The 13,873-nt window shown below is 40.6% G+C and overlaps 1 protein-coding gene across 1 annotated transcript in view; it reads left to right on the top strand.

Moving 5' to 3' along the window:
- Nucleotides 1-13,593, top strand: part of SRD5A2 (steroid 5 alpha-reductase 2) — an 84,656-nt gene extending 71,063 nt beyond the window's left edge. The window contains exons 3-5 of the mRNA XM_004451080.4: nt 4,830-4,931; nt 6,713-6,863; nt 9,008-13,593. Coding sequence (XP_004451137.1) covers nt 4,830-4,931; nt 6,713-6,863; nt 9,008-9,074 — 320 coding nt within the window. The 3' untranslated portion in view covers nt 9,075-13,593. The remainder of the gene's footprint in view (nt 1-4,829; nt 4,932-6,712; nt 6,864-9,007) is intronic.
- The last annotated feature ends 280 nt before the right edge of the window (nt 13,594-13,873 follow it).

Raw genomic sequence — 13,873 nt, 5'->3', positions numbered from 1 at the left:
AATTTTTTTTGTTTTTGTTTTTGGTGAGTTTTTGGATTACAGAAAAATTACAAGCATGGCAGGGGAGGATCGCTGGTGCAGGGTGTCAGTGGTGGGGGGATGTGTGGGGAAGGATGTACCTGGGGCTTGTCTTTATGGGATATGAATGTGTTTATGTGGACATGGGGTGTTATCTCGGTGGGTTATCCTCACAATAACCAAAACAATATTAAATTCTCATCCTGGGGAGACCTGCTACATTCTCTAATAGAATGGCAAGAATCTCTATAAGGTATATAAGTTGTGCCTAGTGGAAGAGGGTAGATCAATATGCCAGGCCCTTGAAATTAATGTTTGTACTTATGAACCTTGTTCTCGTAAAACTGAAACTTATCCTAGTAATATATTGCCTATGAGTTGCCCCCTGAAAACCTCCTTTTTACTCAAATGTGTTCTCTCTCTAAGCCAAACTCAGCATATAAGCTTAGTGCCTTCCCCACGGTGTGGGACATGTCTCCTAGGGATGGGCCTCCCTAACACTGAGGGATTATTGCTGAGCACCAACTAGTGATGCATTTGGAAAAAGACCTTGATCAAAAGGGGGGGGTATTAAACACAAATGAGTTTTTATGGTTAAGAGATTTCAAAGTGAGTTGGGAGGTCATTCCAGAGGTTATACTTATGCATGTCTCAAGAGGATCTCACTGACTGCTGCAGTAAACAATGCCTCAAGCAGTGGAGCTCTTGAGGGCTCTATAAACATCTGGATACTATAGGCAGGACAGACAACCCCAGAAAATTGGTACCCCATCGGTGGGCCTTACCTTGGAATATATGATAACCTAACTCCCCAATATAACAGAGTTACTCATTTATAATATTCCTATACATCATTCTTATGCCTCTTTTATTTGCACCTATAATTATACTATACCCATTAATCATATGTCCTAGAGACTTAAATTTTTGGTCTGTTAATATGCTGGTTGAGCACTGAATCTCAGCAGAGTTGTGGCCAACACCTACTCTCCAGTTCATTGGACTTGCCCAGGACAACAAACAAAATGATGATAATGGAAAACTGCCATCCTAAAAAGCAGAGAATATCTACAACTGCAAGCAAGACTATTCCATCCATTAGCCCCATGGGATTTAAGCCCCTCTCAATTGGATGCAGTGGGCATCACCAATCCAAAATCCTCAAGATTGAGGAATGAATACACATAAAGGGGGTAGTGCAACTATGGACCAAAGTAGACTTATTATTATTCTATTAATGAAAGAACTTGTCACACTGATATAAAGACAGTGGTCACCAGAGGTTCTGAGGGGAGTGAGAGGGAAGAATAGCTGTAACATGGGGTAGTTTTGGGATATTGGAATTGTTCTGCTGATATTGCAATAATGGATACAGGCCATTATACATTTTGTCAAAACCTATTAAATTGAATGGTGCAAAATGTAAACCATAATGTAAACTACAGACCATGGTTAGTAGTAATGCTTCAGTATTTGTTCATAACATGTAACAAATGTACCACACTAATGAAAGACGTTATTAATAGGGGAAAATGTGAGTGGAGGAGGGGGTGGGGTATATGGGAATCCCCTATATTTTTTTATGTAACTTTAAAGTAATCTAAAACTTCTTCAAAAATAAAGAAAAAATTAACATTAAAAAAATGCTAAAAGAAATTTAAAAAGATCTAAATAAATCAAAGGATATTCGGTGTTCATGGATTGGAAGATTATCATTAAGATATCAATCCTACCAAAAGTGATTTAAAGATTCAATGCAATCCCAATCAAAATTCCAACAGCCTTCTTTGAAGAAGTGGAAAAGTCATCAAGTTTATATGGAAGGATAAGGGGCCCCAAATAGCTAAAACCATCTTGAAAAAGAAGAATGAAGTTGGAGGATTCACATTTCCAGATCTTAAAACATATTAAAGAGTCACAGTAATCAAAACAGAGTGGCACTGGCACAAGGACCGAAATGTAGACCAATGGAAGTGAATTGAGAGTTCAGCGATCCTCACATATGACCAACTGAGTTTTGATGAGGTGGCAAAGACCATTCAATTGGGAATGAACAGTCTCTTGAACAAATGGTGGAAAACTGGATCTTCATTTGATTAAAAAAAAAAAAAAAGGACCCCTATCTCACACCATATACAAAAATCAACTTGAAATGGATCAAAGACCTAAATATAAGAGCTGGAACTCTCAAACTCTTAGAAAATGTAGGAAAGCATTTTCTGGACCTTGTGTTAGGCAATGGTCTCTCAGAATTTACACCTAAATAATAAGCAACAACAACCAAAATATGTAAATGAGACTTCATAAAATTAAGAACTTTTGGATCTCAAAGGGTTTTATCATGAAAGTAAAACGACAACTTACACAATGGGAGAAACTATTTGGAAATCTCATGTCTAATAAAGATTTAATATCCTGAATATGTAAGGATATTCTTCAAGTTCACAATAAAAAGACAAACAACAAAAATTTAAAAGACTTGAATAGAGAACTCCCTAAATAAGATACACAAATGGCCAGAAAGGACATGAAAAGATGATCAACATCATTAGCCACCATGGAAATGCAAATCAAAACCACCATGAGGTAACATTTTACACCCATTAGAATAGTTGCTATTAAAAACAAAACAAAACAGAAAATAACAAGTGTTGGAGAGAATGTGGAGAAATAGGAACACTCATTCTTTGCTGTTGGTGAAATGGTGCAGCCCTGTGGAAAACAGTTTGGTGGTTCCTCAGAAAGCTAAGAATAGAACTACCATATGACCTAGTAATCCCACTATTAGGTATGTACTCAAAAGACTTGAAAGCAGAACTCAAACAGATATTTGCACACTGATGTTCATAGCAACATTATTCACAATTTCCCATAGAGGAAGCAACCCAAGTGTCCAGCAACTTGTGAATGGATAAATAAAATGTGGGGGTAAATACCATGTGTTATATACATACAATGGAATATTATCCAGCCATGAAAAGGAATGAAGTTATGATACATGTGACAACATGGATGAACCTTGAAGATATCATTTGAGTGTAATAAACAGGACACAAAAGGGCAAATATTGTATGATCTCTAGATTTGAAACAATAGGGGTCAGAGTGGGGATAAGTAATAGAAAGTTAAAGCTTAAAATGCACATGAATCCTATTTGGGAAGATGGAAATGTTTAGGGAATGGATGGTGGTGATGGTAGCACAATACTGTGAATACAATTAACAGCACTGAAACATATACCTGAATATGATTAAAAGGGGAAATATTAGGCTGTATATATGATAAACGAATTAAAAAGTGCATGGAACTACACTACATACACAGGGAAACTAAGTTAAACCATGGGCTTAAATTGTTCAATTATTTTTTAAAATGTACTATCATCAGTTGTAACAAATGTTCCACACCAATGCAAGGTGTTGATGGGTGGTGGTGTATGAGAATCCTATATTTTATGCATGATTGTTCAGTCAACCCACAGCTTCTCTAATAAAAAAACTTAAAAATAAACAAAAATAAGCAGGTGGGCTGCTTCCAATTCTCCCTTTAATAATACTATTAAATCTACATTTTACGGGTGAGAGAACTGAGGCTGAGAGAGATTAAGTGACTTGCCCAGGGACACAGACAACTGGTGCAAGGTTCCTGCTTTCCCCCGAAACTCCACCAATTAGATCTCACCTTGTTTTTAGTAGATTTTAAAATGCAACTCAGCACAAATGCACTTTGGTGAGAGGGAGGTTGGGTGTCTGTTGGGAATGTGTTTCTGGGTTGTAATAGTGCCTGTTGGGATACAGGACCTGGTGTCCCTGATCCTGGGTTCTTCTCTCCTCAGACCAGGGTCATGTTGGTACCGGTGAGCAGGGAAGGAGTGTGTGTGTGTGTGTGTGTGTCTATGAACCAGCCGTGGTGGAAAATGGATGTTCAGGTGCCAAACCCTCCAATCCAGCTCTCATTACTTTAATAAGAGTGAGTGCTTCAGTCACAAATGCTTTCAACAACGAGTCACAGAAAACTAACAGTGGCTTAAATAATTAAGAGTTCCTATTGCTTACATAATAACCAGAGGTGTCCCAAGGTAAGTGGTTTCTGCATTGGTTTGGTTGCTTACCAGTGTCATTAAGAATGACACTGTATTTCTGCATTTCTGCTCCACTGGTCTTAGCATGTTTGCTTCTCCTCATGTTAGTCATGTCATAGTTGGAAGGCTGCTGCTGTAGCTCAGGGCATCACACGTGGCAATCAAGGCAAGAGGAGGAAGTAGAGGCTTCTTTTTATCAGGAAAGCAGAAGGTTTCCAAGGAAACCCCCAGAAGACTTCCTTTACAACTTGCAGAACTGGGTCACATGATCACCTTGCTGTTTTTCCATCCTCTGTAGGGGAGGGATGGCAGTGGGGAAGGGCATTGGAATTGGCTGTTGAGCTGGCCAGCCACAAGTGGATTTGTGAATGAGCCAAGGGCTTGCTATTTATTTATTCATTTATTTGTTTATTTACCTATTTGTTGATTTAAGTATTGGGCAGTGGTGCTGCCTCTTTTTCTCGCCTATCCTGACTGCTTTCATCATGAGTCACTCTGAAGTTTCAGCCTTTTGGTCCATAAAGCAGAATAGCCCCACCACCCAAACTTCAGACCAGGGGTAAGTGTCCACCCCCAACTATTTTTTTTTCCTCTACATCTTAGTTCCACCCTTCGGAATTAGAAATTAAATGTTTTTCTCTTCATTTTTAGAAGAAAAATCTTAGCTTGTGGGGAAAACATCAAAATCATGATGCATTTTTAACTTCTCCCTTCTCTCTTCTTTGCCAAGGTGTTTTCTTGTTTATTGTGGGAATGGGAATCAACATTCATAGTGACTATATATTGCGCCAGCTCAGGAAGCCTGGAGAAGTCAACTACAGTATTCCACAAGGTAATGTCTCCCCTGTCCTCCTGATTCCCACTCTTCCTTGGGAGACTCTCTGCCGAGTATGCTATGAGCAGTAAGTGGAGAGGGGACAGTGAGGTCACGGATGACTGGATAATCCCAACCTGCCCCTGACTTCTCCTCCACAACCCATCCCACCTGCAGCATGTGTGCATTTCTGATTTAAATGTGGAAGCCAAAGAGATGTCTGTGAACCCTCAGGAGGGTAGGGAGAGCCAGAAGAAGGGAGGGAGTAGGGTTTGGGGGTAGGGTGGCATTAGGCTACAGCCTAGTTGCAGTACATCAAATTGTCATGCATGCAGAGTGTCAATCCTTCCTAGATTAGTAAAGTTGACTAATGTATGACCAAGTGTGTCCCCTCAAACTGATCTAGACTTAGCTAGTGGTAAGTGCTTGTATATTTCCTGCTCCTTGTGAACTCTTAAAGGTGTACTTATGGAAACAAAAATTAGGATAGGAACTCTTATAAGCACACGTGCAATTTTGGAGGAAAAGTTGCAGACTATTTTGAAATCCTAATGTTCCCAGGAAACTAGGATGTAATGTTAACAAATATGAGCAGGTGCAAGTGAATCAGCCAGAGTAATTCTTCCATATATTCCAGGTGGTAATCATATAGGTCTGTGGCTCCCATCATTTTTGTCTTAAAACATTTTATTTACATAAAAAAATTTACTGAATTATGACAAGGTGTTAGTGTATGTTAATATCCATTGGTAAAGAAAATCATGACAAAACTATTATGAATTCAGTTAACACTTAAATGAATCATAACAGTACCCACACCAAGCAAAATAATACAGTAGATATGAGACATATCATTTATATATTTATAGACAATTCATTGATGCTTTGCAATTGCTCCACGTTTCCCCTGGGGCGCCTGGAGAATCACAGGTCCGGAACCACTGTTGCCTTGACAGCCTTAAGGAAGACAACTTTAATTTTTTAAATCTTCACTCAATAACTAGATAAATAAAGAAGCACAGAGAAAACACTTAAAAGCTAGATTTCCAAGATTAGTTTCCAACTGCTGAGTTACAACACTTTAAAACAAAGTATTCATTATATAACTATGGAAAGAAAAAAATTGTTTTGGGCAAAACTTTCCCAGTTTAGTGTGGGATAGAAAATTTGGGTGTGGATATATTTAATTTATTTGAAATATGTTCATTGTGGATACAGTTCTGAAAGCAGAAATGTCTGAAGTCCTCTTCAAACTCAATTATTTTGGTTGGGTAGAAAATGAAGCAATTGAAGTAGACTTCACCAGCTTCAACCAGGGCAAATGCCTATAGCTCCTACTCCCTACTTTAAACTTGCACAGTGTATACTTCTGTGCAGAGATGAGAGGGTAAATGCCAAAAGCGAATCTAGTTACTTCTTGTATCAATTAGAGTTGTATTATTTTTAATGCAGTGTGTTGTTATACTTTGTCTGACTGTGCACGTGCAATATGCTGATCATCAGGGAGGGTGTTCAGGAAAAAGGAATGGGGAGGTTAGAGATGACCTGGAAACTTTCCATAATGGGATGAAACAAAACCTCAGCCTTCTGCACATCTTCCTTGTTCTGCCCCAAGTTAATGGATGGGTCTCTTCAAACAGTCAGATACCAGGACATTCTAAGGCTACAGGTTGCTGTTGCTTTAGTCTCTCAAGCTCCATTCCTTTCTAGCAGCCCTTGTTACATTGAAATAAAATAGGGGGTTTAATGTCACAATGATTCAGTTCTGATTATTGACCTTTTCATTCTTGTGCACACAGGTGGATTGTTCAAGTATATTTCTGGAGCCAATTTCCTTGGCGAGATCATTGAATGGATGGGCTATGCCTTGGCCACTTGGTCTTTCCCAGCACTTGCATTTGCATTTTTCACGCTTTGTTTTCTTGGGCTGAGAGCTTTTCACCACCATAGGTAAACTTTTTAATAAAGACGGAGTATCTATGTAGCCTTTTTCTGTAAACAGGCTTTTAGCACAGGAGATCAGCTTTAAAAACCTCAGATATTTATTTTTATAAGGTCAAGCTGATACAATAATTTAAACTGGTAAATTATGATTTTGTAAGCTTTCACTGAAGTTGAAATCTAGCAGGATGACAGTAGTAGTAATAAATGTTTTCTAAGAGCAAAAGCAGACCAGTGTAGACCGAGGTGCCCAGGGTGGCTGCAGACAGCCACCGTGCCTGCCTTGTTGAAAACCGCTTCCCCACCAGAGGGCCTGAGCCACGGGCAGTGTGCACATGAAGTCAGACTGTGTCCTCCCTGCAAGCTTACCTGGTGATGGCTCCTGGTTGGCAGGATGCTCTAAACAAGCCACGAGATACCTGTTTTGGTTCCATGCTTCAACTCAGTTCACTTGTATCACGTTTCTCAAAGTGTGCCCGATAGGGGATACCGTGGCCAGCACTTTTAGAAAGGTTTACAGCTAATTCTGAGGAACAGCCAGGATTGGGAACCATGGGAAAAGCACTGGCTGGTGCCCGGTGAGGCCATTTTTAATTCTGGGTTTGGTGCTAACAGCCTGGGGTACTTATAGAGCCCTGGAAACTCCAGAAGTTTTATTTTCCTTGAATTCTGTCTAATACCAGGGCTTATTTTGATACTTCCCTCTTTACGTCCTACCCACCCTCAATAAATCATAGCCAAGGATGTTGCAGGTTTTCTGGGAAGATGGCGCTTGTGTCCTGTGATTTCAGGACTGCCCCAACTGCTGGGGCATGTGGGAATTACAGCATTTTAGAATCTTTATGCTACCAGCAAAACCCAAAGCTTTCCTAACCCGCGCTCCCCTCAAACCTGGGGTGCGGTGGGAGAATGAATGCCGAAAATTGTCCTGGAAGGGAAAGGGTAGCTAATTAAGCTGTCAAGCTTTAAACCAAGTGTGAATTTCCAAAACTTTCCCTAAAAGATGGACTTTCGTGGCTGAAGGAAAGAGAAAGCCCATGATTACTGAGGATAGAGGGAGAGGGAGGAGACACCCAAAGGGGGAGCAGACTTGGGGCCAGGGTCTTGGGGGAACCCCCTAACCCCTTTCCTAGCTCTTTCAGTCTGGTTCATGGCTAATTTTGTAGTTTAGACCGTTAGATTAAGAGTGGGTTCCTTTTTAAAGACACAGACCCATCAGAAATGACTGAAACAACAGCTCTACTCACGTCCTAATCCCATTCCCCCCAGACTCGGTGGGGGAGGGCAGCGGAAGGTCCCCAGCCTGTGAGGGGTTAAGTGAAACAGTCCTTGCCCCTTCAAGGCTGGGTCTGTTGCCCCACCCTGAGGCAGAGAAGAAGCCCTCAGAAGTTGGAATTAGCCGTGCTTGGTCAGGGAAGGCCCAGCAATTCCACCAGAAGTTTCCAGCTGATGTAACAAACCATGAAATCCCAAACAGAGGCCCTCTTCTGTTATGTGAAGCAGCCCAGAGGAACCTGGGGGGGCATCTTTTTATAACACTAAGTGGACTTTGTCCAGGTTCTTAGAAAGCATGGGCAAGCGTTTGTGGGAGACGCAGTCCACCGGTCCCCTCAAATCACATCACTTAAAAGCAGCCATCTCTTGTAATATCATTTGTCCCCAAGTTTAAACTAAGGTACTTTCACAAACGAATATCTTTTTGACTATAACTTGAGGGCTCCCGGCTTCAACTAGTTCAGAGGACAGCCTGGTGATAAAAGCCTTTTTACAAGGCAACATTTTCTTGGACTGCCCAGGCCTTATAAAGGGCTATTTTTCCTGGGAACCCTGCCAGTTCCTCAAATTTAACCATGTCCATAGTCTTTGGGGTCTCTGGTGTACTTTTCAGCTGAATCCAAATGGGTGGATCTTTCTGGTTATTTCACCCTCTCCTCCCCCCACCAATGCCTTTATTTATCATGGGATGGAGAAGCTTCAAAGTTTCTAAGAGATAGACTATAGGAAGGAGAAAGAAGATGGACAAATGGCCATCTTCAAAAGTTAGGCCCTGAATAACTGCAGGTGGCTTGTAGCAAGGATTTCAGACACAGCAAAATTCAACTGGTGACCGCTGTTTGAACCCATTTTATATTTATTCCTTTCCTGTCTTTTAGGTTCTACCTCAAGATGTTTGAGGACTACCCTAAATCTCGGAAAGTCCTTATTCCATTCATCTTTTAAAGAAACCGAATTTAAGAAAGTGCAAACTCCTACAATACCAACGAAAAGCATCAAGCTGCTGAATCCATAACTTTTAAAGTTCTGCTGTATATATACTAGCAGGCCTCTCAGTGTCCCGGCAACTGACTTGGGAATTCTGAATGGCTTTCCCGTTAGTGTGCTCTGTCTTCCTCCCAGGGCTTTAGCCTCATCTACTGAGGCTTCAACAAGGCCCTTTTCCACATGGAGATGTTTGCTTCTTTGCTTTTTCTCTTAGAAAGTGCAAAACTTTTCCTACTTTTTTTTTTTCGTTGAGAGAGTCAAGTGCATTGTGGCTTTATACCCACTGTATATCAATATAGGACAGCTCTGTAGACAAGAAATATTCGGTTGGAGGTAGTGCTAAAGGTACATGCTTTACACCTATACAAATTAGGAGATATTTAAATTCTGAAGCCACACAGACACAGAGCAAATCTCCTCCACACCCCTCTACAACAGTAACCCAGTCAAGTCTTAAATCACACAAGATGCTATATTTAAAAATATAAGAGGTTCCCATATACCTTACTCCTCACACCCCTCACTCCTCCCACAACAACTTCTTTCATTAGTGTGGTACATTCATTGCAATTGATGAATACATTTTGGAGCACTGTTACACAGTATGGATTATAGTCTATGTTATAGTTTATACTCTTTCCCAGTCCATTCAGTGAGTTATGGCAGGAGATATGATGCCCTGCATCTGTCCCTGCAATATCATTGAGGACAACTCCAAGTCCCAAAAGTGGCCCCATACTATACCTCTTTTTCCCTCTCCCTACCTTCAGCAACTCCTGTGGCCACTGTCTCCACATCAATGATAGTTTCTTCCATTGCTAGAGTCACAATAATTCTGTAGTAGAATACCAGCAAGTCCACTGTAATCCATATTTTATTCCTCCATCCTGAGGACCCTGGGATGATGATGTCCACTCCACCTCTAAATTGAGAGGGGGCTTACATTCCACATGGATGATAGATGCAATTCTCCTGCTTGCAGTTGTAGGCACTCTTGGTTCCCTGGTGTGGTTGATATCTTCACCTCCTTGTTAGCTGACCTGGGTAAGTCCAATGAACTAGAGAGAAGGTGTTGCAACTCTGCTGAGACTCAGGGCCCAGCTGGTACACCGACAGTCCAGAGATTTGAGTCTCCTGGACATACACCAACCCCAGCACCAACCATAGATTCAGTAACAGTGACAGAAGAGGCATGTGTAGAGATGGGTTTTAATGACTACAAGGTAAAAGAAATGGCCTTGGATGATTGTGGTGAGAATAAAGAAGTATTTTACAATAGACACCACAAAATCTCATATTCTTAGAAACCGGAAGAAATATGCAAATAATGAGAAAGTGGCAAATAAGGGGAATTCAAGAATAAGATTGTATACTGCTTGCCTTGGGGCTATAGCTGCAATGACTGTGAAGTACACAGGAAGCAATGAGCAACTTGTCTCTGCTGGACTTTCTTCATCATGATTCTCAGGACCTGCTCAAGGTGATATCTCCTGGGGGTGGCTTGAAAATCAGTCACCAAATGTCCTGAGGACATTGACTGAGCACTGCAACCAGAGGGGAGCATCTGGGCAGAAAGCCTTTTTGTTCGGCTCAGACAGTGTTTCACACTTAGTTTTATTTTTTATTTTATTTTTTTACATTCACTATCCAAAATTTAAAAGTCAGTGGAGGTTTCTACATCAAACTCTGGTATTCTTCTTTCCATTGAAACTTTGGAGGATCTGGCCACAGTGAGCCTGTTTTCCCCTGAGACCAGCAGAGTTAAAATGCCTCCCTAAGGTCGTGTAGCTGGACTGAATAGGCATCTTATCTGATCCCTTTGAGGGACAGTGGGCTTTCTTTAACACTTAGCAGCCTTTCCAAGAGAGACCCAACAGAGCCAACCCAGATGGCTGTGGATTTTAAGGCCTAGCATGGTTATTCACGCAATAACCATTTATTGAGTGTTTATGAAATGGAAAACATTAAGAAGTAGGATATTGTTGACTTAGACATGATTCTTGCACTTTAGTGGCTGCAATTTGAAATTTTAAAGAACTCATACAGGAGGAAAATAGCCAAAGCATAAATTCTATACCAGAGTTCAAATACATGCCAACTTTCATGTGAATGCTTGAGTATAATCTGTTTCTCTCCTTCTGTGGGAGGATTAGGCTGATGCCCTTGTCATAAACCTATTTAGCAAAATGGGATTTTCCACCTACATGTAGTTCAGATTACATTTGTGCTCAGTCTGGAAAAGATTTCAAGTCACAAACTCTCTTTATCCCTAACACTTATCTTGATGGGGAGCAACATTGGCTCCTCTGTATTCTAAAAGGAAAAAAGCTCTAATGAGAAATTTGTACTTAAATAGTGATTTAGGTGGCTTAAATCATTTTAGGAACAAATAAATAAACCTATGATTTTACTGCCCTGTAATTTTGCAATTTGTGTGGTAACCTCATGGTAATCTTACTAAGAAGCACGAGAGCAAACCTCATGAAGGAATGAACTCATGAAGAGTCATTTCTTTTCCTGCCTGGCCTTTTAATTCTCTAATAGGCCATGGGCTGAGGTCCAGGCAGTGCAAATAAACAGTGCAATATTATATGTAAAACCAAACCTTCTAGAGAAAACTGTTGATGGTTTAATAGCATCTATAATAACCCATGATAAAAGAAGGGGCATGGAGCCAGATGGCAATGTGGGTGCTTAGATGATGTAATAGCCCATTGAATAGATTTAATTTTTAAGTAAAAGATTTATTCATTCTCTCTCTGAGTCCACTGAGCTGTGATCTTAAGAGGTTCTATGTGTTCTGTGTCTTTTATCTCATTTCTTCCTACCATCCTGGCTTGGGATTTGGGAATGAGATGAATTATGGGGGAAGGTTAAAAAACACATCTAGCTGTGCTATTTCCTTTAGTCTTGGCCTTTTAAGGTTCAGCTTTTGGCTTTGTACAGTGTGGTAAGAGTCCAGATGAGTGATATCCAATATCTTCTACCAGATGGAGCCTGGCTAGGAAGAGAAGAACAGGGAAAAAGTAGAGGAAGGTGGGGAGATATGTGGGAAACAAGAGGAGTTGGCAGTCAAGTCAAGCAAAGGGTCTTGGGAGAGGGTAGCTTCCCCTGAAAGAGTGAGCTTCTTCCCTTTCCCTTGTGCCTGGACTGGGTAAACCTGACCCCCTCCTAATGCTCCCAAACAAAGAAGTCCCTCTGAGAGAAAGAAGAAGCTCTTCATAGAACTCCTTTTTCATATGAGAAGGAATTGAGTTTCTTTAAACACAAACCATGCGACTGTGCCTTACAATAAATAAGTTAATTATATTTCTGTCTGCTCACCTCATAAAGATGGTTTTAAGCCTGTACCAGTGACATGAGAATGGGGTGATGTAATTATTCTGAGAAGTGTGTGGCAGTGTGCAAGGTCCATGAAGCCAATGGGCAGAAGGGACCATTCAAAGGAATAAACATCCTTCAGGGTTTCCCCTTTTTCATGATCTCTGTTTTCCTTTACTACAGAGGCTCTAAAGGAAAGGATTCCTCTCTCTAAGGACGCATTTTTTAAGAGTTGCTTAGAAAGTAAATACCATTAAAAAATCAAGTAAAGTTTTAATTATTGCATTCATCACAAGTTGCTTTTCAGCTACTATTTCATTAAAGAAATTGTTTGCAGTAATTTATCCTTGATGCTGAAATGATCCTTTGCTAAGTTTACAGTGTCCATAAGATTAAAAGAAGAAAAAAAAAGGAACTCATTGATCAGGGAGCACAACTATTGTTGGTACTGCAATAGTTTATGATAAATTTTTTTCTCTGCAAGGTGTGGGGAATTACATTCATGGAAACATCTTACTAATAAATACAGTGATTAATTCTGTGTGGCTTCTTATAATGGCCTCCTGAGGCAGGATGAAATAGGGATCTAAGGAGGAAGGGGGCAGAAAACCTAATAAGAGAAACTGAGGCAAAGGCCTGATTACTAGTACTAGCTTCTTGAGTCACATAGGCAAATTAGAAAGGGGCAGCTTACAAGCACCCACACCTTGCAGCTTGCAGCACACGCACCCAAAGCCTGTATTATCAGAAGGCAGCCAGCAAAGAGGGAAGGGGCGAGAGGGGCATCACCACCATCCACCCACCTAGTTTTCAGGTTACCCCACACCTCATGGACAGTGACATCACACCTCGAGGACAGTGACCAGAGGCTAATAACTATGGGTCAACATGCCCTGTAGAGGTCATTGACAGCAGCCAGAAGCCAATTGCCACTGGACAGCAGTCCCCCATACTCCTAGGCACCCCACACCCCTGATTCCCATACCTTAAGCCTTTGCTTATCAGTGCATACCCCGGAGTACTGTACCCACATAAAATTGGGGACCCCAGGGCAGAACTTTGCATTTTCTCCCTTGAAAATGCCGTCTGTAACTCAGAAAAGTGTACTTTCTTTTTCTTACTTTACCCCCAATAAATACTCTGCTTGTTTAATTGATTTATGGCCTGTCCTTGTATTTTCTAGTGATGAAACCAAGAACCTAGACACCTACACACCTTCTCCGATAACATTCCCACAAGGACTGTGATTTAATACTAGTGCTCAATTCTTTGAAAGCAAAAACTGCTTAATAAATAAATAAATAAATAAATAAATAAATAAATAAATAAATAAATGTGGAAAAAAATTATGAGAGGAAAAATAAAGGGCCATGGAGTTTTGCCCCCACTTAGTATGTAGAAAGCCACAAGAGATCATCACTCCTACCCCAAAAGTG

This window comes from Dasypus novemcinctus, chromosome 17 (assembly GCF_030445035.2).
Source record: "Dasypus novemcinctus isolate mDasNov1 chromosome 17, mDasNov1.1.hap2, whole genome shotgun sequence".
Lineage (NCBI taxonomy): Eukaryota > Metazoa > Chordata > Mammalia > Cingulata > Dasypodidae > Dasypus > Dasypus novemcinctus.
This window is presented reverse-complemented; position numbering and strand designations above follow the sequence as displayed.